The 24,565-nt window shown below is 40.4% G+C and overlaps 2 protein-coding genes across 5 annotated transcripts in view; one reads left to right on the top strand and one right to left on the bottom strand.

Annotated features, from left to right (window-relative positions):
- Positions 1-2,186: 2,186 nt before the first annotated feature.
- The window catches only part of LOC125893035 (centromere protein P), a 130,419-nt gene continuing 108,040 nt past the window's right edge, over positions 2,187-24,565 (bottom strand). The window contains exons 7-9 of the mRNA XM_049583513.1: positions 3,945-4,024; positions 3,768-3,859; positions 2,187-2,319 (exon numbers count right to left, since the gene is read on the bottom strand). Coding sequence (XP_049439470.1) covers positions 2,189-2,319; positions 3,768-3,859; positions 3,945-4,024 — 303 coding nt within the window. The 3' untranslated portion in view covers positions 2,187-2,188. The remainder of the gene's footprint in view (positions 2,320-3,767; positions 3,860-3,944; positions 4,025-24,565) is intronic.
- ecm2 (extracellular matrix protein 2, female organ and adipocyte specific) overlaps positions 9,029-24,565 on the top strand; it is a 32,719-nt gene continuing 17,182 nt past the window's right edge. For 2 of the 4 annotated variants that reach the window (XM_049581921.1, XM_049582002.1), the window contains exons 1-3: positions 9,029-9,288; positions 17,013-17,150; positions 19,511-19,672. In XM_049581921.1, coding sequence (XP_049437878.1) covers positions 17,015-17,150; positions 19,511-19,672 — 298 coding nt within the window. In that variant the 5' untranslated portion in view covers positions 9,029-9,288; positions 17,013-17,014. Of the gene's footprint in view, positions 9,289-17,012; positions 17,151-19,510; positions 19,673-24,069; positions 24,259-24,565 lie in introns of all 4 variants that reach the window. The other 2 variants (XM_049581829.1, XM_049581773.1) reach the window with 2 other exon arrangements.

The following is a 24,565-nucleotide window of genomic DNA, read 5'->3' on the forward strand; positions in this document are numbered from 1 at the left end:
CGGATTATCTTGGGTCTTTGTGTCGTCAGGTACAAACCTGTTGTTTCCTCTCCTGGTGATGTCATTGTCCTCTTTAACCAGCAGCGCTCACGGAGGCTTCAGATAAACTGGTAACACTTGACTTAAGTTCCTGTTTACAGTGTCCACTCTCCAACCTTCACCACCTCCATCGGCCAATCAAACGTCTGAAACAAATCACACTACAAGACTGAAACTTCAGACGACAGTAAATCCCTGACACTCCGCTCTGATCTCCAAACATTAGGCAGAAGGTGATGAATGCTGTGTTTATCAGCAGCAAGTAAACATCTCTGTGACGTGAGTAAATCACATGTCCACCCAGTTATCAGCAGGGTCACATGGTCAACGACTCTGTTAAATCCAAACACTAGAGAGATTTAAAAAAAAGACAGATTTTAGTCTGTCAATCAGATTTCCCTTCAATTTGTTACTCTGGACCTTGATTTGACCATTAGCCAATCATGTCACCCCCTTTTTTGACTGACACCTTGGATGCCTGGTTGTCTGGGAGTCAAAAGGCTGGAGAGTGGACAGCAGTGAACTGAACCAACCACTGATCGTTCTAACTGTTGAACTAAAGATGCAACAGGCAGCACGGCAGGAAAGCAGAGGCTCATGGGAGTTAAGAGGGAGGACGGTGGGATGTTGTCTCTGAGTGAGACAAAGATTTGATGTCACCATGACTTCATGTTTTTTTTTTTTTGTTTGTTTTTTACTTCTAAAATTTACAAACGTAACACCAAAACATCCAGTCAACTTCAACTTCATCTGAACACATGATTTTCATAATGTTGTCGGTGTGATCATTAGAAAAAGTAGCCGCAGTTTGTGTCTCAACACGTTCTCAGATTTATGAGGGTTTTATCAGACAGCTCAGGAAGGTTGTGTGACTGCAGCATGAAAAAACAGTGTTGACAATGCAATACTATAACCGTTAATTTAGCATTCCGTTATGTTAAAAGACCTGGCCGACAAAGACGGTAATTTCAGCACGTCATCAGTGTCGGCTGTTACTGGCTTTTGGCTTTCAGAATTGGCCAACATGCTTTTTCTTATTTTGAGCACTGAATAACATCACATACATTGAAAAGTATACAGTTTCATGTCTCCATCTGCTGGTGGGCCTTCATGATACGAGTCTGCATGCATAATATGATGTTAATTCACTACAGAAGAGACGTGATGATCACTGAAATTAGGTGGGGAAAAAATATATCGACATCGGTATCGCTTATTGGTCAAATGAGTTGTTACATATTGGCACAACAGATATCGGCAAAAAATCCAATATCCAATATTGTGGAGCTATCAACTATATAATACACTCTTTATCAGGAGATAAAGTGTGTTAGTTGTCGAACGTTTAAGTCAAGATGGATGAGATGGATGTGTGATGAGGTCAGAAGCTCCAGAACAGGAGAGGAAATGGACTCTGAGTTCAGATTGCTTTGTCGTATTGGTTCATGTTGTATAAGGTGGATAAAGATATGTCATTTCTTGCTACCATCTTTCTGTAGATTAGATTGTAAGTTGCAAAAAAAAGTTAAAAAAAAAAAAAAACAACAACATCATTTTTATCATGAAGCAATAGAATATTTTTTCATCTGGGTAGAGAACCTTGAAGAATTTTGGAAGAAGTGTTGTTGGGTGGACATTCAATTGATGATATTAAAAGGTGAGAGACACAAACTGGGGCTCAATAAAGCATAGAGCTGACACATTTTAAAATAAATGCCTTTAAGATTAGGTTTAAGTTTACAGAGGAAACAAACTTTGTCCTCACTCTGAGATGAAGCCCTGACAGGTGAGCAGCAGTCTGATTGGTCCGCTGCCTCTGCCTCCGCCTGCTGCCTGAGCGTCAGCCTGCAGAAACATCACAGCACTGTGATACCTACAGACTTACAATAACTGCGTGTGTGTAAATAGCTGAGAGAAAAAAACTTATTTGACAATACAAAGGCGACACTGCTGTCTTGCATTTTGTATTTAAATTATTTATTTTTGTAGATTTTGACCAATGAGCTCTGCTGTTACATCCGTCACGGCCGTGCTCTTTCTATTGAATAAAGATTTCTAAGAGACTAAACCGTCACTGTGTGTGTGTCACTTATTGGACATGTTAGAATATAAAAGCTTTATGTGGGTATAACGGAGATGAAGATGTGAGTTATGTGTCCTGAGAGAGGCTGACCGCCATGATGACGGCCTCCATGGCGGCTTCAGGTCCCAGAATCCTCAGCAGGCTCTGAAAGGCCTCAGCAGCGCTGCCTACAGCCTGAGAGGGAAACAACTGCAGCGCTGCAGAGACACAAAGAGGAACGACAAAGTGAATATCCTCTCACCTCTGTGTTGAAGTAAATTAACTTTAATTAAATTGTGAAATTAATTTAAAGTCTTGGTAACACTTTCTGCAATTTCCAAATAATGTGGTAACATCCACAGAGTTTGCTGGCCGGTACTTATGAAGGGAAATGGAGACTGAGGCCAATTTGTACACTTTTCAATTATTTAATTCTAAATAATTGCTTGAAGAGCTGCAATAATAAGTCAACTTGACAGAAAGTAATTCTGCAACTATTTTGATAATCGATGGATTGTTTTAGTTTTAGTCAAGCAAAGAAAATGCCAAAAGATATGCAAGGTCCAGATTCTCAAATGTGAGGATTTGATTTTTTGTGATGTTTAAAAGTAAAAAAGTCTTTGGGATTTGAACTGTTAATCGAATAAAGTCTATAGGTATTACCTAGGATTGTAGGAAATTATGATATATTATTATGATTGCCATTCTAAAAAGAAATAGGATTAACTGAAAAATAAAAAATAAACATTTACAGTGCTGATTAAGCCTCTCACTGCAAGGAAAAGATCTGTATTTCTTTGTATAGCAGAGTCGTGGTGACTGGTGTCTGTGGCGACTTTCTTGCACTGACACACCATAAGGGATGCATTGCACATCAATCAGCCGAAGCTAAAGGGGGGCAGAAGGGTGAAGAGCCTGTATGGATGGAGCAGCAGCTGGGAGTATGGCAGACGCTGTAGCGAAAAATTACCAAAAAGTGTCCATGAAAGTTTCTGGTGTGGATTCTCCAGATAAAAAAAAGAAACTTGACTTTCAGAGGACGGATTAAAATGAGAAAAGAATAAAAAGACTTGAAGAAAATGCAGAGTTTGCATGTTCTCCATTATCAGACTGTTTGTTCTGTCTGTCTGCTCATGTCATGCAGTTCTCACGCTCTCTGTCTGTCTCTCCGTGACCAAACAAACTTCACCAAAACTTCACTTCCCTCTTGTTACTCAGGGGATTGCTGGGCTGAAAATAAATACATAAATAAATAAAATTGGGCCAAAAGTTTTACAGTATTATCACCACAGAAAACAAGCAAGGCTGAACCAAAGTGTTAGTCTCTCTCTCCTCCGCTCCATTCGATACCAGGGACAGCTGGGACAAAACAGCGTTCCGAGTAAGTTATGAGTAACTTACAAAAACACTGTGTGCAGTGGTCCATCTTCAACCTCATCCTCCCCTCTGTCACTTACTCACACACACAGTTATATTAATTATATGTGGGGGATGCCGACGTTAAACTGAATTCAATTTAATATTAATTTAATACCAAGGTTAATAATATGAATTCATATGACACCACCACTTAAACCAAACCTACCTCACAGTAAACAGTCTGTGTGTCATTCAGTGCTGATAATGTTTCTGTTTATCTAAACTGTCTGACAGTTGGACATCTCACCTGTATCAGGGATCTTTGTCAGCAGCTCGATCTTTGGGGTGACTGCACCCTCTCTGGACACCTCGACTGACCAGTGAATGAACAAGACGCAGCTGTACACGAAAACACAGAGAGGTCAGCAGAGGTGTTGGCTCAGGACTGAGTGTTACTGTACTCCATCAGTTTGAGTGTATTTACCCAGGGAGCTCCGGGTGGTTCAGGGTCATGACCTCTGACCTGCATCCTGCAGGAAGAGAGACGACAGACGGGTACTTCTCCTGCAGAGAGATAAACAGATAAACACACAGACTTATATTATGTTTAGATTATGCTGGACTGATAACTACTGGTTATTTTGGCAAACATAAGTAAGACATTAGTTTTCTTTTTAAAGAATGGGTTTTTCAGTAGAATTATTTTCTATTTGATGAAATGTCATGTAAAAAAAATAATTATTAATTTGCTTATTTTTGCTCAAGAGGATTTCTGACTTTAATTCAAAAACAAATTGTTTGTAATGTCCCTTTACTTTGGGCAAATTACCAGGTAAGTACTCGTTATTTCCTGGCATGTACAAACTTGAAATGATGTCCATTACTGCTGTTTTCCACCATTTTCAAAGCTGTCACAGTCGGCCTGTGGGGGGCGCTACAACATCTGTTTATTAACCTGAACACTGGGCCTCATTCATCACAAGTACACAAGTTTGTACACGGAGACAAAACATCAAACTGTACATGAGAGTCAAGAGGAAACAGGAGGGAATATTTTGAGTGTGACGTCATGTTGTTGCTTCATTGACTCTGCAGATGAAACGTTGATAAATGAGCGCTGCTTCAGTCAAGTGAAAACTTTTCCATCTCTAATTTTCATCAAGAAACAGAAGCGAATGTTTGTGAGCTTTGTGAGTCATGAAAACGTTCTGCAGGGAAAAACTCATTTGAGTTTACTGACTTCACAAATGAGGATCCTGCAGTGAAATGTGATCTGATAATAAACTGTTAATTTGATTTATACAACAGCTTCAACTCTCTCCGTCTCTCCAAAAGGTGAAAGGGTGTGTCCAGGTGACTCAATCCAGAGGTATTTGCAGCTGTGTGTGTGTGTGTGTTGTCTGTAATCAGAAAGTTTGTACAACCTGAAGCAGTCCAGATCAGACAAGAATCAGCTCTGTAATGTACTCCTTTTCCCCACAGAAACTCAGCTGTAAGTCTGATTTCTCATTTTGTCAAATTAACAAAGTATAAAGCTGTGATGAACCCACAAAAAATGAAACAGGCGGCTATAAAAATATGGAAATCTACAGTTATAATCACTCAAACTATTATTATAGAACAGTTCCAGGTTGTAAAACTATCTATTTACAGGAAAAGTGTTTTATACCAACTTGTTTTTGTGTCTTAAAAGTTGACGTATAAATCACCACACATATTAATAATTCACATAAAGGCTCTGCAAAGAGTCATCAAGTCTGCAGAAAAAAATCACTGGCTGTCCCCTGCACCCCCTGGAAGAACTTGCCACTTCACGCTACGTCAGCAGAGCAAAAACATCATTAAAGAGCCCTCTCACCCTGGTCACCAACTCTTTGAACTGTTGCCACCTGGCAGACACTACAGAGAAACAAACATGAACCACCAGACTCAGAGACAGTTTCTCTCCCACAGCCATCAGCACACTAAATAAAACAAATAAATAATGTTTACCACTGCCATACTGGTGAAGAGAGAGGAGGAGTGCACACCAGGGTTGGAGAGGTGCTGACCATTGACGAAAAAAAAACAAATTTGAAAAAAGATGTCAGGCGCACACTCTAAGACTCGATGCAAAAATGTTTTCTTTTATTCACATTTCGACTAGACTGTCTTCATCAGGGTATGAAACGTTGGTACGTGAATAAAAGAAAACATTTTTGCATCAAGTCTTAGAGTGTGCGCCTGACATACTGCCATCCAATTAGCACCTGCTCAACTTTAAATACCTTTATACTTATTCATTTATTGCATTTGTATCTCTCACCAAACGCCCCATGTCTTTTGTTTTATGGTTTTTCTTGTAATTTCGTTGTATTCCTATGCAATGACAATAAAGACTTTCTATTCTATTTTAAGTTCACAGTGTTTTATGGTCTACAGATGTAAATGAGATACAGTGTGAAAGCCTCAGCTGGTTCTCTCAGCTTGTCTCTACAGGACTTTTAAATAAAGTTATGTTAATGTGAATAAAATATGAATAGTTGAACTTACTTTGGCAGTAGACAGATAACAGGATCTGCTTTGAGAAACTGACAAATATATATTCAGCTGGAACAATGTGACCAGTGGGCTCACTGCAATATTAATTTGATGTCATGAATATTTGTTTTATTCACCTGCAAGGTAATTAATTACAGTCGAAAAAGACTGAGATGGTTCTTTCTAGATGTCTGTTGTGCTTTTACAGTAAGAAAAGGAAAAGGTGTTTGTGAGGTAACGCTGTTAAATACATGCAGCTCTTCAGAAACGCAGACAAGCCACGACAGAATAAATTAGTCAGTCTGATGAACCTGCAGAGTCTTGCTCTCGTAAAGTCTCCTTGTTCTGATCATACAAGTCGGCTCAGTGCTGGTGATGTAAAGTTAACTAAATATATTTAAGTGTCTGGATTTAAATTCACTGAGCAGCACATGTAAAACTAAAATCACCTCCTCATGGGAAAAGTGATGATGTCATCCTGGTCTGTGGTGAGTAGCAGAAGAAGAAAACTTCCTGTCGCCTCTAATGCGCTCTGCGATCACTCATGTTAATAGCCAGACAGTTATTAAAGTGGATTAATGATGATGTTGGACACGAGTTAGCTTTCATCAGTCTAGCATGGACTTTGTTAGCTTCGGTTGTTAGTTAGCATTACGTTGAGCTTTATGAAAAAATTAGCCTGTGAACATGCCAAAGGTTTGGTGGGAGATGAGAAGTCCTTTGGGTGTCCATCTAATTAGCTGTTAAGATATTTTAATGTGGAGCAAAGTGGTGGAAAATCACTTCTCTGTTTACCAGCAGTTAGTTGAGACTTAAAGAACATCAACATTCATAGAATTCAAACACCTCATACACACAGACAACAGGACAGCGATGTATCTTGGGCTGAAATGTGGATTAATAGAAAAATCATCAGCAAATATTTTGATAATAGATTACCGGTTGCAGTCATTTTGCAAGCAATAATAATTAAAGATGTCAATAATTGTCTGGTTGCATCTTCTCAAATGTGACGATTTGCTGCTTTGGGATTTTGGACTGTTGATTAAATGCAACAGCACATTTAGAGAGCTCCGGGAAGTTTTGATGATCGTTTAATTATTGTTGCTGTATGTTTCTGACATTTCATGAATTAAATGATGAACCGATGAACCTAAAAAATGAAAACAATCTGGGTGTGAGCCATCATGAGTTGACACATGATGCATTTGTCGCCCCTTGTAATTAATCACCATTTTGTGTCATCACTGTGGGAAGAATTCCATGATGAGATTTTTTTTTGTGGTCAAAAGGTTTTGTTACATTTGAGGACTCTATGTAGTGTATACAAGTTACACTTTCACTCAAAACACTATGGCAAACACACAAAGTGCACTAACAGGGAGTTGTGTCAGACTAAACCAAACTTTTTTCAAATTGGTATCTTTCGTTCCATTAACAGGGATTTCTGAGATTTAAAGGTCTGTTGTGTGGGATTTAGTGGCATCTAGAGGTGAGGTTACAGATTGCAACCAACTAAAGCCTTTCCTTTGTTTTTGGCATGTAGAAGAACTATGGTGGCTGCTGTAAAAGCACAAATTGGCCCTATCTAGAGCCAGTGTTTGATTTATCTGTCTGGGCTGCTGTAAAAAACAACATGATGTGCTCTGAGGAAGAGGACCTGCTCCGTATGTAGATATAAATGGCTCATTCTCAGGTGACCAAAACACAATGTTTCTTATTTACAGGTGATTATAAACTAATGAAAATGTACTTATATTATAAATATTATATACCATTTCTCCTAATAATTGCCTCTAAACCCTACACACTGGACCTTTAAATTACATATTTGTAATAGTTAAAAAGGAGAATGCAACTAAAGAGAAGACGTATCACTCCGTTCAAGTTGCTGGAACAACAGAAACACTCTGATTGTACAGCGGTGATACAGAGAGTGGTAGACCTTCGTCTAGAGTGTGGGGAGTCCTAATTTGCTGCGAGGGTCCTAAGGACAGAGGGATGTCGTATGCTGTAAAGCCCTCTGAGGCCAATTGTGATTTGTGACATTGGGCTTTATAAATAACATTGATTGATTGATTGAAAAGTGTTCACGAGTGTTGAACACTCCTGACGAAGGTCCAGGAGGACCGAAATGTTAATGTTATGAATAAATTGGGAAGCTGAGCAAGCTCCATCTACGACAGTTGGATGTGCGAATATCTTTTTTCAAACAGTTTTATTCTTGAAATTAAACTTGAACTATTAACAAATTCCAACTTTAACTTTACTGTAATTTATCCCTGTAAAATATTGTATCCTTACTGGGGCTGAGGTAGAATAAAAAACAGCTACCCATCATCACAATGGACCTTCTGGAAATAATTTCTATTAATTAAACATTTACAAGTCTATATACGAGTCCACTCTGTTTCACTGTACCAGAGGTTTGAAATTAAGAAAGGTGGTAAAATTATCCCTTACGTTTTTGTACTTGCTCATTTTTTATGACAGCCATTGTTATGTTGTGGTGATGTTACGGTTTTGTTTTAATTCTTTTACAAAGACAGAGTTAAGTAAAGTACCAGCTTTGTGACTTACTTACTTTCTCCTCTTCATCCCTTCAGCTTTGTGAGTGGATAATTATACTGTGTTGAGTTCTCTCTTTAACTATTTCATGCCGACTCTTTCCATCATATTCACTCATATTATAATCCAGCTGAGTTTTACTGTCCTTTACTTCAGGACTATTCCCAGTTGACATTGAGGTGGGATGTTTGGTTTTGTGTGACCTCTGACCTCCTTCACCCCTCTGTCACCTCCCTCTGTTGAATGTTCCCTTTATCTCCACCACAGAACTGAACCAGCCTTCATGTTCCATACTCAGTAACCCTCCTCCTGTTTTTGTACTTCTTATTATGCAACGTGAGAATATTTAACGCCTGGCGGTGTGTGTTACTGTCATTCTCCGATATCCTGCAGCATGTTGGCAGTGTCCTCCCAGAGACAGGAAGACAGACCTGTCTCCCTCTCCCTCTGTCTGTTTATTACACTCCCTCACTCTCTCTTTTTTTGTCCCAGCTGCAGTACAAATCCTGGCTTTCCCTCACAGCTCTATTAGCCTGCTCTGCTCCACACAACTGCTCCACGATCTGAGACACACTAAGAAACAAAACACACACACACAGCTTCATCACACAGTGACACACACACACACACACACACACACACACACACACACCTCTCCTGGAGCTCCTGCAGAACCAGAGGAGGAGAAAAGAGGGTGGAAGAATTTGGCCTCAAGTCCTGCAGCCGCCTTCAAACTGCTGGTAAAGTAGAGTTAATGTCTGTCTGTCTGTCTATCTGCTCAGCTCCTCCCCTCTGTGTCTGTCTGTCTTGCGATGGTTTGTAAACATTTGTTTCAGTTGCTGTGGCTGATCCTCTTCTTCACAGGTCCAACAGAAAAGAAAAGGCTTGTGCTCATGCCTTACAGGATCTTAAAACCTGATAAGGACTCGATTAAATTGTGGTCATGACCTGAACCGGAACGGACCACGTACACGTCAGTGCTCTTCCTGGTTTTGATGCAGCACTCCCCAACTTTCCCCTCAGCTCACTGATGATGTTCTGCGGTATTTAAAAACAGCAACAATGAGCTCATGGAGAACGGGGAACATCACAATCGACAGAAAGGCAATGAGGACATTTAAAGATTTGGGGAGTGCTATACCTGTATCACTTAGATCGTCTTCAGCTAAACTTTACTGAGATTGTTGCATTTTCTTTTTATCAGTTTGTACTCCGTGAATATGATGAGATTGTTGAGTCAGATTCATGGTGTCGAAAAGTTCTGCGCGAGAGCAACTGAGACCCGAAGCTGGACCACACCCGAGGCTACGTTCACATTACAGGGCTTAATGCTTAATTCAGATTATTTCCCCAGAGCAGATCTTTCTGCCTCGACTGTTCACATTTATGTTTGAAGTAACCTATATCTGACATCAGTGTGAACGGATCTCCGCCCTGAAACGCCTCACATGCAGCCAATATCGTAACACACATATGTGTTGGAACAGTAAAAAACACATTTGTAAAACAGGCATTTTGGGGAAAAACTAATGACATGGTTATGCAAGCTTCATCTCTTGAATGACTGCCATAGTAGGAAGGTCTGATGATGTCATTCTGCATAATAATTAGCCATGTGCTTCTGTTTGAAAGAGTGTTTAGCGTATTCTTGGAGAAAAGGCCCTTTGTAGCAATAGGCATCTGTTTTCAGGTTTGTTTTGGCTTTCGGTGCACTCGCTCTATAAGCGGCCATTGGAGGTAGTTCTGTGAAGAGAGAGGAGCTACTGGGAGAGGAGCCAGGAGTCGTGGGCCGCGTTGTGGAGAGTTTCACGAAGGTAACTCATGAAACTCTAACCTGAAGATGTCCAGGGCATCATTTCAATATCTCTGGTGTCACGACATGTAGGCAAGCTGTCTCCGTCAGAGAGCGTCTAGTAGTCGGGCTCCACTGACTGGCGACTGAGGAAGCCTGTCGCAACAGTGCTACAACAGTCTTCTGTGCGTTCTCACAGCTGTTGCAAGGTGATCAGATATATATCGGATTTAGGACCTATTATGATAGTGGCCCAGATCTGATTGGAAAAATTGGATGTCTACGTCCAAACTACTCTGGAAAAAAACAGATCTGTGTCATGTGACAGCTTTCTAAATTGCCTTTTATTTCAAAGATCTTAGAAAAAGTCGTTGCTAACCAACTAATCCCTGCCCTAAATAAGCATTGTATTTATGACAAATTTCAATCTGGTTACCGTCAGCAGCATTCCACTGAGACAGCACTTCTTAGAGTGTCTAATGACATCATGATGGCCTCTGACACTGGTAAATGTACCATCCTAATGCTGCTTGACCTTAGCGCAGCCTTCGATACTGTGGATCACCACATCCTGTTAGACAGGCTCAGCAACTGTTTTGACATTTCAGGCAGTGCCCTTGACTGGTTTGCCTCCTACCTCTCTGGTAGAAGTTTCTCTGTAGCATCTGGTCCTTTTATGTCCAAGTCCATCCCCCTTTCTTGTGGGGTACCTCAGGGCTCAGTGTTGGGTCCAATTTTGTTTGCTCTGTATATGCTACCTCTTGGAATCATTATCAACAGGTTTGAGGGTGTATATTATCATATGTATGCAAATGATATTCAGCTGTATTTTTCCTTTAATCCTGACAGGACTGACAGTCTGAATGTACTGTATGACTGTTTGTCTGCAATTAATGACTGGATGGTCAACAGTTTCCTCCAGCTTAATGCTGCTAAGACCGAGGTCCTTACTGTTGCTCCTGACTGTACTGCTTCTAGGGTGGCGAGCTGTATTGGGTCCCTGAATTCAAATATCTGCTCTAACCTGAGAAATCTCTGAGTTATTTTTGACCAGGCCATGCACTTTGATAAACACATTCACATGTTGACCCGTACATGCTTTTTCCACCTTAAAAACATTGCAAAACTGAGATCTGTTGTATCACATGCTGAACTAGAAATGATCATTCACGCCTTTGTGTCATCACGTCTGGATTACTGCAACTCTCTTTTCATGTGTCTCAGTAAAACTCATGTAGATCGCCTCCAACTGGTGCAGAATGCCGCTGCCAGGCTGTCCACCAAATCACCCAACAACTGCCACATTACTCCTGTCCTGGCCTCCCTACACTGGCATCCTGTCAGCTTTAGGATCCACTTCAAAATCCTTGTTTTAACATTCAGAGCCCTTCATGATCAGGCACCTGAGTATCTGTCTGACCTGCTGCATGTATATGTTCCCAGTAGGACACTTAGGTCGGCTGATCACAGCCTGTTGGCAGTTCCTCGCACTAGGCTTAGAACTAGAAGTGGCCGGGCCTTTGAGTCCATTGCACCCAGATTGTGGAACGCCCTCCCACAGAATTTGAGGGCCGCAGCATCGGTTGATATCTTTAAGAAGCATCTTAAAACCTATCTGTATAGGCAGGCATTCTTTAACTTGTCTTAAATGATTTAGTTTTGCAACAACTGTTTCATTTTTGCGTCTCTGTATGTGACCTGTGACCTGTATGTTTGTATGTATGTCTTGTTTGTATTTTAATCCTTTGAAGCACTTTGTGAGTTCTCTCTGTGGAAAGTGCTATATAAATATATTTTACTTACTTACTTACTTGTAATGTGAGCGTAGCCACGAGACATGACATGACTGAGTCTGACTGCCAAATCTGAGACACAAACCTGAAACACGACTCAAAACTTTATAGACAGCAGGCAGAGGGGTCCCAAATCTGTATATTTTGCTCATGTGACTTAGCTGTGATCTTCGTTATTGTTCTTTTGTGCATGCAGGTCAATTCAGGATGGTGACCAATTCACATTGGAATCTGATATTGACCATCCGAACAAAAAAAAAGTTGTACCTGAGCAATTACTTGGAATTGAGCACTAAAGCTTGCAGTATGGATATAGCCAAAATGTCCCCTGTTGTGTAGCACAACTCTCTTAGAACATGGTGGCAGTCGGATGTAGCCAGAGGACACAAGTCAAGTCTTTGTCAGTCTGTCTCTGTCGGTGCTGGTTCTCTGAGGTCAGCTTGGCCCTATCAGCCTATTTCCCACTGCAGGAATGTAACGTGTATTCTTTGTCTCTCGTTCTTCTTTTGTTTCCGCTATTCTCTGCTTGATTTGGGATGAGTTCCTGGAACTAAATTTGGGCTCTGCCCAAGAGGTGATACTAGGTACAAGTTCCAGGTACTTTCTGAGCTTGGCGGCACTATCATGATTGGTTGAGCAGATGTGACTTCACATCACAACAAGACTACTACTACTGCATTTATATGGAGCAGGACAATCAAACTATAAAGCACTTTGACAGTTGTTACCTATGTGTAGGTGCTGAGTTGTTTATTAGTATGCAGGTTACAGCTCAGTAACCTCCAGTTTTTAGAAGACTCATGACAGACTCGGTGTGAGAAGAAACATGATGTCACAAATGCCGCAGAAACAGAAGCTAAACTGCACACGGCTGCCTGAAACTTAGTATTTTATGATATTTTACAGGCCAAACAATAAATTATAAAAGAGTTTAAATGATAATTAAAGTAACTGTTACTAAACTCTTATTTGCTTTGAAGCAGCTGACAGTGGAGGTGACGCTGGGGGAGTTGTAGAGAGAGAACTGTCAAGACAGTTGAAACACCAATGACAACTACAAATCTGTGTGGAGTCAAACTTTAAGTATTTATTTAGTGAGACGAAAAGGATTATTCATTGGCTAGAAGTGTCGCTTTGCAGCTTTTGTCAATGACAAGTAAAAAGAAACACATGTCTAAAGGAAGTTGGTGGCGTTCAGAAGTCATTTTAACTATTTCCCCAAGTCCAGTTAATAAGTAAAATACTGAGGGAAACAAACAGAATAAAACTTCATATTAAACACTGTCTGCGTTTCTCACAAAAACTGCCTCCAGGTTATTTTTATCCTCAGCTGCTCCTGCTGGAAGTCTCTCCGTCTGAGCCTGCTCATCCAGAAACTGAGCTGCTGAATATTTTCCATGTCTCTCCCCTCCCTCCTGTTTTCTTTCCTGTGTCTCACACATAGATCTCTCTCTTGCTCTTTGTCTCATGGTCAGCACTTTCTGGTTTCCTATTGGTTACTGGAGTTAATGTGGGAGGGTCTCAGAGCACGCTGACTGTGTGCCCAGACCTCCAGTCTGCGGAGCTGCAGACTTCAGCTTTGTTTTCATCTAAGAGAAATGATTAATGATTAATGTGAATGATTAAAAGGGTGTGAGATCATGGATGAGGGAGACATACTTATCATGACGTGTAATGTGTGCGCTGCTGCTCTTTATGGGAGCTGTAGTTTTTGGATGCTAACAAACTATTGTTTGATCTTGTTACAATCATGAAGGGTTTGGATTCTGTTTTACATACTTGAATTTAAATTTGTTATCCTGTCAAAATTTTTGTCTCACTACGCATCACTTTATTTCCCCTCATCACCCCGTTGTGTTTGAGTGTTTGAACTCAGGGTGTAAATTTATGCAAGCCCATCTAAGCTGACATTGGGAGAGAGGCGGGACACACCCTGGACAGGTCGCCAGACTATCACAGGGCTGACACATAGAGACAGACAACCATTCACACCTATGGACAATTTAGAGTCACCAATTAACCTGCATGTCTTTGGACTGTGGGAGGAAGCTGGAGCACCTGGAGAAAACCCACGCTGACACGGGGAGGACATGCAGACTCTGCACAGATGGGCTCCACCACCCTGTGTTCAAACCAGTAACCTTCTTGCTGTGAGGTGACAGTGCTAACCACTGCCTTAAATCTTAAATAATTTTGTTTTCACGGCATCTTTGAAGCCTTGTTTATTGTATCCATGGAAATGTCGACAAACACGTCAATGAAGGTTTCCTTACACAAAAACTTTTCTGATAACTACATCACTGCATAACTTAGAAATGTTCAGACAAGCTTGATATCGGGTTATTTGTGGTGCTGTGTGTATACAAGTCAAAGATACTAACACATTTTCTTTCAAACTAATTTGTGTGCAGATGTCTAGATTTTTTTTTTAGCTATAAGACACTGGGGGCGGAGCTGTTTTGCAGGCGTGCGCGTTCAGTAGGACATTATACATCTTGCCTTGCTTTTGATGATGATTTGGCCCACACTATCACACAGTGTGAGTAACATTTTGGCTGTGCTGGCTGCCTGCTCCAAACACCATGAAAAACACTCTGCCTGTACGATCGATTTATTTTGAGTACAGGGGCAATAGTTTGAAAACACAAATAGTTTTCCATACTCCTCTTATTCAGACCTAGAAATTACAGAAATCAAAGTCATACTTTCCATAATATGTAGGAGCCCTGGTCTGCAGTCTATATTTGTTTTCCTGGCTACATGCAAATCAGTGTCAGCACTACTCCAGTCCACAAGGTGGTGGTAATGCACCTGAAGCTGCTTGGCAACTGCTAATAACGCTAGAAGATAAACATTTGTACTCTGGCAGCTTAGTTACAACAATCACAGTTCAGTGAGATAACTATCAATTATCCATCACTGCTGTGGATGATAATACTGTATATGTTTGGGTCAGTGATAATATAGGACTGAAGTGTAGTTGGATTACTTTGAGGTATAATTAAAGGCTGATATCAGCACCATGAACTGATCTGCGCCCAGTTATTACAGTTCAATGTGGATTATTTCTTGTGCTTACAGTTCATTTAAAGGTCTGAGCTCATAATCAGGGCCTGACACAGGGTCCAGGATCAGGTAGAAATGTGGTCTGAGAGTGAAACTCAGTAAGAATGGTAAACTGAGGCTCAGTCTTTCTGTCTGGATATTTATGGAGTGCTGCTGTTATCTTACAGTAACAGAGGAGCTACATGTGGAAGAAAAAAAAAACATTTGGGACTCTTAATTGTCCTACAAACTTATAAAAAATTGGTTTATCCACAAGAGCATTTTGCAGAAATGTGCATGGATATAAATAAATAAATAAATAAATAAATAAATAAATAAATAAAAACGCACACACACACACACAGAAAATTCCACAACAACCCTGGATGAGGTGTTTGCAGGTGCTGTTGTGAGTCAATTTATGGAAATAAAAACTCTTAAATATATTTGTGTGATCAGCATTACAAATGACTAAAAACAACTAATGTTTTTGTCACTTCAAATCAGGGGAACTATGATTATCATCACCATAAAAAGTGGCTGTAGCTAACATGTTAGCAAACAACTGTTGCCTACCATAACCATCTCACTTAAGCCCATCTGATAAATCTAAATCCTCATAGTCACTCTCTTTTCAGCTCTGGTTTGGTCTCCACCAACGAACGTAGTCTCTTTAGCCACTTCATGTTCCACTATGTTGACCGCTTACAGCTACAGCGGGCTAATCAAACCTTCAGCTCTTCAGACTACCAACAACTAAATGACTCTATCTGGACACTCAGGCTTGCTTTGGCACCTTTGCAATAAATCAGAAGCTCCTATTTATTTCACAGCAGCTCCCATAATGCACTGGGGCAAAGCTACAGCACATTTATTATTGTTATTGAGACTAAAACAGAGAACTCGTCCAATCTGCTCCAACTATCAGGTGTGTGAAGGTGTGTTGGAGTCAGATCTCTGCCTTAATAATGACAGGACTGCTGTGTATAGACTAGTCATTACACACACTAACACACAGAGGGAACCGGCCATTAAGACCCCAGCAGAGAGCTATATGAGCACCAGCAACAGCTCTGATAGCTCTTTTTGTCTGAGGAGCTGCAGCAGGTAAAAACCTCTGTCTTGATTCTGTCTATGTTTCTGCAGGTGGAGAAACAACACAGATCTATCTTTTTGGTTCAAAGTATCTTCGCTGTTAGCTTATGCAATAATTCAGGATATCAAAACGTGAAAACCAGTCATTTCTCTTCAGGATTTTGTGCCTTTACTGAGAATTAACAGTTGAGAGATGACAGAGTGATGGGGAATGACAGGAAATAAGAGTCCAAGGTCAGACTGAATGTAATGGTTTACTGTCAGCGCCTTAAACCCTGAGGTCAAAGTCAGTCAGCGTTACTGAACTCTTGATTTGCAACCATGGCTACTGGGATTATTAACTGTCTTGTCTTTGACCTTGACTGACTGACCTTTGCCTTTATCCCACAGATGAACCAGTGAAGTCTAGGGCTGGGTATTGAAACCCATTTCTTTTTGGGTACAGGGCGAAATGCGTTTGTAGCATCAAATATCAAAAACTGTATGGCTGTTTGTGTTTGGACTGCTATTTATTATTTAGGAACTCTGGCTTTTTTATTAAGTGGGAAAAGAGTTTTATAGTAAAATATACATTTCTCTCAAAGTAAGGCTTCGAAACAAGCATCACTTTGCTATCAGCAGACTGCTCTTGCTTCAACACTAGTATCAAAAGCTTCCTATCAGTACTCACAGTGAAGCTCTAAATGGAAATAAAGGGTCATGTGCGGGAAATGTTAAGGTGGTCTGTGTTGCTCTGCAGGGATGAGGTGGTGGCTGGTGGTGGCCACTTTGCTGCTGCTGCTGGTGGTTGTAACCGTCTCGGACACCCAGGCCAGACAAAGACCTCGCAACCACGACAGTGAGACCCGCCGCGGGAAGAGGAAGAGGGACGGACAAGGTAAGAGTCTGCTATCTGACTGCATGATAGCTAACAAGAGGATTTTCTATCAGTTCAGTCTCTTAAAATCATGTCCCCTCAATCATAAAGTTGTCTTGAAAAGAGAGCGACGACTGGTTGTTCTGTATATACAAATGTGGATCAAAATCTTGTGTGAGGTGCTCGTGAAGAACGGGAAACAACAGAATCAACAGGAAGGCAACCCAGGCACTTGACAGTTAGCATTGGAGCACTTTGTTGACCAACAGCTGATGGACACAAGGACTTCAAACCTCAAACCTCAAAAGTCCTGGAGCCAAATAAATAAACAATGCACACACACTACAGCACAAAGACTATAAGACCAGAGATATCCTTGGTTAATCATACGTTTGCATAGACAACCAGTTGCGTCATGAATAAAATTATTCACATACTTGGCTATGTACTACGTGTGGTACTGGGGCAGCAGCACCATCACAGATGGTATGCATCAGGCATATCTTGACAATGGTGAGTTTCTTTCTCTCGTTCTGCCAACACTGCCCTGACTGTACACATGCGTGTATTACATCTTGTGGACATGTCATGTTAATTTTTGTGACTTGATTTTTGTGAATTTTTGTGACACAACCATTGCACCAAATGGATGCAGGTAATGCCAGGCAGCCAACATGTGCACGCCAACACATAGCCGAGTTAAAAGCAACTAAGGTGAGAGATGTAACCTTTTGATAAAACAGTTTTCAGGTTGGTCGCCAATTTCACTGATTGTGTTATTATTTTTACAGGCTGCACAGCTTTCTGTAAAATATTAGTTAAAACAATTTATTAACTTCATTTTAAATGATTTATATTTTATCACTTTTTATTTATTTTTGAGTCATCTTCCTGTTAGTGGTCATTTACTTTAATCCTAACTGTAGCTTAATGTGTTAAATGCTCTGTATGTAAGAATGTGGCCAAAACGGTTACTGCACTCAAATTCAAAATACTGCCGCGAGTCGTGTCCACCCCTCCTCCCCTACAGATTCGAGGTTGGACAGCGGCATGCTGGAGACTGATTTGTTTGCCCACGGGTGGCTGCCGTGGCAGGGCTGCGTCGCCGCGTCCTTGATCTTCGGTTTTCCAGCAGACCGTTCGAGCAAGTCCGGCTTCTCTGCTGCTAATGCTGCTGCCGGGATACAGCTGAGGAGAAGCCGGCTGCTAATGCTATGTACCGGGACACTGCTAATGCTGCTTGCCGTGCTGCTGTAGCTCAGTCGTAACTGTAACTGATGCTGAGACTCTACTGACTGCGTGACTGGTAGACGGCGGTGGGTGGCGCAACAGGCCAAAACACAAATTCAAAACATAAACATGATTTGCGGACCGTAAAAATGTTTTTTAAATGCGAATATTCTAGCTGTACTATTGTTGTCGGTGAGATCAGTATGTTATATGAACATTATTCCTTAGTCTCTGTGACATATTAGGAGGATTTTACGACTATTTGCTTTAGATTTCTTACATATAGCTCCTTTAAGTCAGTTTCAACATGAGTGCTATTAAAGAATCTATCATCCTTCTGACGTCTAATGATAATGAGGATTGAGATTCTACCATAATCATGGTTTGCAAAATGTGCTGAATTAGTGGTACGGACACTACAAATATTTCAAAGCTGTGTGTAAAGATAGCTGCTCTGGCACTGTTGGAGATCCTCGTTGATGCGACACAATCAGTGAAATTGCAATTCATTGCTGCTCTTCTCATTGACAGATCAAATGAATGGTAGAGGAGCACAAGCATCAATATGCAAACAGATGTTACAGGGCATTTCTAAAGTATTTATGGCTAGCTGTGGGCCAGGAAATTAGGCGTGTGCACTGAGATTTATGAAACAGACTCAGGTGTATGCACAGCGTTTCAAAACTGACGAAAAGAATGCATATGCACATTTCTGTCTTTATACGTACATGCAGGTTTAGTTGTGAATCTCCACAGAGTTTTATGCATCTGACCCCTGAACTCAAAGAGCTCTGTCCTAATATCATCTTATGTTTCTCTCTCCATCACAATTCAAAGTGCAGTCTTGTTTTGTGATGTAAAAACTTCTAATGAGACCAGAGCAACTGACGACATGTGGAGTCCCACAGGGGAGCATCATGGGCCCCCTACTGTTTTTTCAATACTTAAATCTGTTTGTGCTGAATATCTTCTTATATGCCACTGATTCAGCCATTTTGGGTTTGCATAACAATAGGAAAACATTAAACAGAATTCAGTGAGCTCAAGAACTGGCCTGTGGACAAGTTATCTCTTCTCTTTTTGATTTTTTTTTCTGCTTTTAGAAGTTTCTAGATAGATGAAGATGAAATTGATATGACCATGTGTTGCAGGTCATGTGCGGACCAGAGCAGGGCACTCCAGACCACTGAAGATCAGACTGATTCCTGGTCCCAGCATCCCAGTGGATCCTGGAGTAAATCAAGGAAACACTCTGTTCCTGGATTCCTACAAGAGCATACACGAACAGAAGTCCAGCTACAATGTTATCCCAGGTCAGTGAGACCAGTAACACTGCGCTAATATAATACCAGACCAGTAAGTCAAGTTTAACTCAGATTAGCGAGACCAGTAGCTGCTACAGATGCTCTGATCAGGGGTTTTTAGGGTTTATAGCAATTTTTTATGAACTTAATGATAATATATTCAGCATTTTTTATTTTCATTATCATTTTTTTCTAACCCTAACCCTTCTATAAAATAGGGGAGATATCCTTCATAATTTCCCAGTCCAAGGGGACATCTTAAAATTCAAAACACAAGAGAGACCTTGCTAAGGTAGCCACCATACAAAATCACAACATATACAAATACAACATGATATACAAGAATTTACAATAAAACAGAAAACAGCTTTTTCACAAAGTGGCCTCTGAAGAAAAACATCCACATGCCTCCATCACCACATTCTTTGTAATGCCCTTAAATTTATCAATGGATGCAAATGCTCCTGAACATTCTGTTTATTTATTTATAATAACTGTTAATCAAAGTTGTTGTAGATCATTTTCTGTCAGTAATCGATCATCAATAATTCCGCTTAATCTGCTTAAACTATGCATCAAACAGAAGGCAAGTTTAAAATTTAACAAATGAACTGTGGGCATTACACTGAAAATATAAAAGAAAACAACCATGTGAAAGTCGCTGAGTGACACCAATGTGAGCTTGTATATGTGCAAATGGAAAAGCATGTTCCAGCCATTACTCTGTGTACATATAAAGTCTCTGATACATCCAAAAATAATCCTCCAAAGCTGGTTTTAATTAAGAAGATTAAGAAGAAAATTTGAACTTTCAAGAAGATTTAAATAGAGCACGAGTCATCACTGTGCAGCAAATCTGACCAGTTTTCAAAAACAATTTAACTACTTAGTTTGTGTCCATAGGTTTATGTATAAACCAACATGGAAACATGCTGAGTGTATCTTGCCATTTAAAAGGTTTAAGTGGTATATTACACAACGGTTTTGTAGTCAATAAAATCTAAATACATCAAAATAAAGCCTTTTGCTGAATAAAAAGCGGATATGCTAGTCAAACTGGGTGTATGAGAACAGCTCAGCTCTTGGGCTTTGTCCTGTTCTCATAATAAAGCTGCCTATTATTACAGCTCAGTAATTTAATGACAAATCATCACATTCCACCATGAACAGAAGGGAAAACCATCTGTGGGAAAAGAGCTTGACAGAAAATAAGTCCCACACAGAGATGAGGACACAGACTTTAAAGAAGGACCTCAAAGCCGCGTCGAGGCCCTCCAGTTTAAAACAATAGAGTCAGCATTATGTAATTAGAAGGGAAGGTGGTGCTGCTCTGTTGTTGGGAGCTGCAAGGGGATTTTGTGGGGTTCTGTTTTCACTGTTGTTTTGGGATGTGAGAACTTGCATGTGTTCAGACAAGCAGACAAAACTGACTGTGACGCAACAACAATTAAACAGAACAGACGGCAGTTCAGAGAAACAGAAAGTTATAGATGTCAGACTGACACGACAACCAATAAACTTAACTGGGAACTGCAGCGTGAAAGCTCATTCTGGATCTTGGGAAAAGACGTATGACAAAGTAATCTGATCTGGATTGTATGGGTGGGGGTGATCACAACCTCAGCTTGTAAAGTTACAAGCAGGGGTGAAACCACACATTGATCTGGATCACTACACATATCGATTTCATGATCAACAATCCAAAATCATAGATGCAAAGTGAAAACATAGATAAATACCGTCAACCTTTAAGATATACAATTATTTTGAAATTCTCATGACATGTCTGTGTCAGGATTTCAGTCCAAGTGCTCCTCTTTTCTAAACATTCAAACAGTGCTGGGGGCCCTGCATTGGGCAGATCATGGTGAGCAACAAAGAAAAATAAATGAGGATATTTACTGATATCACTTTGTATGCAGGGTTTCTACAGCTTAAGGCAAGCTAAATTTAAGATTTACAATCGGACAGAAATTTCAGAGCAATTCTACAATTACTAAAACTAAAAAACAAACAAACATGAATCAGCATCAGTTATGGGTTAGGGACAATTTTGCAAAAATGTTAAATGTAACAAAAAACATGACTTTTCTCATGGCAGAGACAAAGGTAAAACCTGGCATTTGTTTTTGTTTTTTCTTGGGGACTTTGTATTTCTCATGCTGCATGTAGAATTCTATGGCCTTGATTCTGATTGTGCAGTTTGAAAAGTTTCTGCATAACATACAATGAGCTCCTCAGTTCTGCAGAGCCCAGGATGGTATCTTCCAGTGTAAAAAATGAATAAACTAGTTGTTTCACCACTGGTAAAAACACATGAAAATATGCACTAAACATCGTAGAAAGACGGTGCCACAACAGAGTCTGATGGTCGCTGCATTATTTTTACAAACCCCTGCAATTTACTCGACAATAAAGATATTCAACTACAGCCAGACACTATTTTACAGAGAAAAGAAAAGCTCTAAAGTATGTGTGCCCCAGCAGAGATGACAGGGTGACAGTCACACTGCTGTCAGTAAAAAGGGACAAAGATAGGAGAGACAGTATTTAAGAAAAACAACCTGAGCCTCTTAACTACCTGTGCTTCTATGGACGTTAAGAAAGAGCATACCATTAGAAAGGATAGATGACAGACAGGACAGACTTAAAATAGACCCAAAGTGTCTCTTCCTGCTGTATCATAGTGGTTTAACAGTCTTTTCTACTGACTCACTGCCAGTCACAGCCCCGTCCTGTCCCAGGTCTGATGTTAATGCAGAGGGAGGAGTGGAAACACTACAAATCACTGCTTTGTCTGGTTCTGATGGTAAAGTACAGGCTTTAGATTTGACTAGACGCACACAGCAATTACTGCAGCAGGGCTCGCTGTTGCTGCTGCTGCTGCTGCTGAGGAGGATGATGAGGGTCAGCATGTGAGGTTAAAGGTGCCACATGCACGTTTGAATTTGCTTTGTACCTCTGAATCACTACACACATTTCCGATCTGTTCAGTGATTCATTTCACTCTGTTGTGCTCATTGACAGCTGTTCTCTGGAACAGCTGGAAAATAGAATATGGGCGTCATCTTCCTTCAAAATAACGATTAGTGAGGATGTTAGCAGCTGTACAGGCTGTAAATCAACATGTTTCTTTGATCAAGACAAGTTCACTGCTCCGGCTTCAGTCAAAGCTTCCGGGCTGATTAAAAAAAGAAGCATGTTTTAAATTTATTTCAAGGTACGAAATCTGTTTTCTTATCCCACAAAAAAATGGCAGCCAGAGGGCATAAGGCAGCCAGAAACTGTTAGCTGCATATTTGTCCAGTTCTGGTTCCAGGTCAGCGAAATGTGCAGCGTAAACACGACTCCTAACAGTGGTATGCCATCTTTATACATGAAAACAGAAGCAACCGGACTAAAATTAAGCACCGTCTAATGGCTGTGGAGGAACTTTTACAGCAGGGCTAGACTCATATTGAGACCTATATCTATAAAATAAAATAACGTCTTCCAAAATCAGCACCTCAACAATCTCTGAAGAATCTGCTTTTATTATGATGACTTAAGACTCAGGCTAAATGTTGGATTTATGAGTGAAAAGAAACACCAGATTTATTATCACGACTGGAACTAACGATTACTTCAATTGTTGATTAATCTGTCGATCATTTTCTCGATGAATTGATTGGTTGTTTGGTCTGTAAAATGTCAGAAAGTGGTGAAAAATGTCAATCAGTGTTTCCCAAACCCAAGATGATGTCCTCAAATGTCTTGTTTTGAATACTCGAATATTCAGTTTACTGTCATAGATGAGGAAAGAAACTAGAATAACAAGCTGGAAGTAGAACATTTTGAATATTTTTTTTCTTGAAAAATGACTCAACCCAATTAATCGATTATTAAATTAATTGACAATTAATTTAATAGTTCACAACTATTCCATAATTGTATCAATCATTGCAGCTGTATTTCCTATCCCATTCACTGCCATACAATACACTGTTACCGACAGTATCGCTTCACTGGTTGCAAGCTTCGTTATTTTGTTTATTCAAATCATATTTTCTGGAGCTGCACAGCCACAATGCAAAAGAATGTATATTTTGCGATCAGCTCACAGTGGTGAGGGTCCATGCTGATCGTGTTCACTGTCTGTGTGGGAGTATATGAAGGTCTTTAACAGTTATAGTGTGAGTGAGTTAACCTACTATCTTGTGTTTCAGATTTTATCTACATCACACTGGCTCCACGGCCACATTACTGACACTTAATTTTTTGCACTTCAAGCTAAAAGATTTATCTTGCAAACTGATAACGGTCATAATTTAACAATAACGAAATGATATTTACTCCGTTCATATTACGCCCACTGTAAGACCTGTTAGAATTATAATGTACTGACAGTCATGTGTCTGTTGTTTCAGGTAAGCAGGGCCAGTGTGTGTACCAGGGTCTGACCATGTTTGACCAGGCCGTCTGGTCTCCAAAGCCCTGTGTGACTTGTCTTTGTACCGGAGGGCGGGTGGTTTGTGACGAGATCACCTGTCCCCAAACGCACTGCCATTTCCCTTTCACCCCTGCTGGGGAGTGCTGCCCCGTCTGCATGGAGTCAGGTAGAAACACAACATGTGGCAACGCCATGGTGCAACATCAGGAGGCAACAGAGATGAGCAATGTTTTTGACAATCGGGACCAATATTTGAAGGGCCTCATTCAACACTTTAAGAGTCACAATATTTCGGGAAAGGTTTTGTACAACATAATCATAATTAGGTCTGTAACGTGGGACATGTGGGACAGTTTTCCAATGGGTTAATTTTTTGAAATTAAACTCCTCATCACAGAGGGCATGTTACTTGTCTCTTGGAATAAATGAAATGAAACAATTTCCATCTCTGAGGCCTCAGCATGTTGCGTCTT

The sequence above is a fragment of the Epinephelus fuscoguttatus genome, linkage group LG1 (assembly GCF_011397635.1).
Source record: "Epinephelus fuscoguttatus linkage group LG1, E.fuscoguttatus.final_Chr_v1".
Taxonomy (NCBI): Eukaryota; Metazoa; Chordata; class Actinopteri; order Perciformes; family Serranidae; genus Epinephelus; species Epinephelus fuscoguttatus.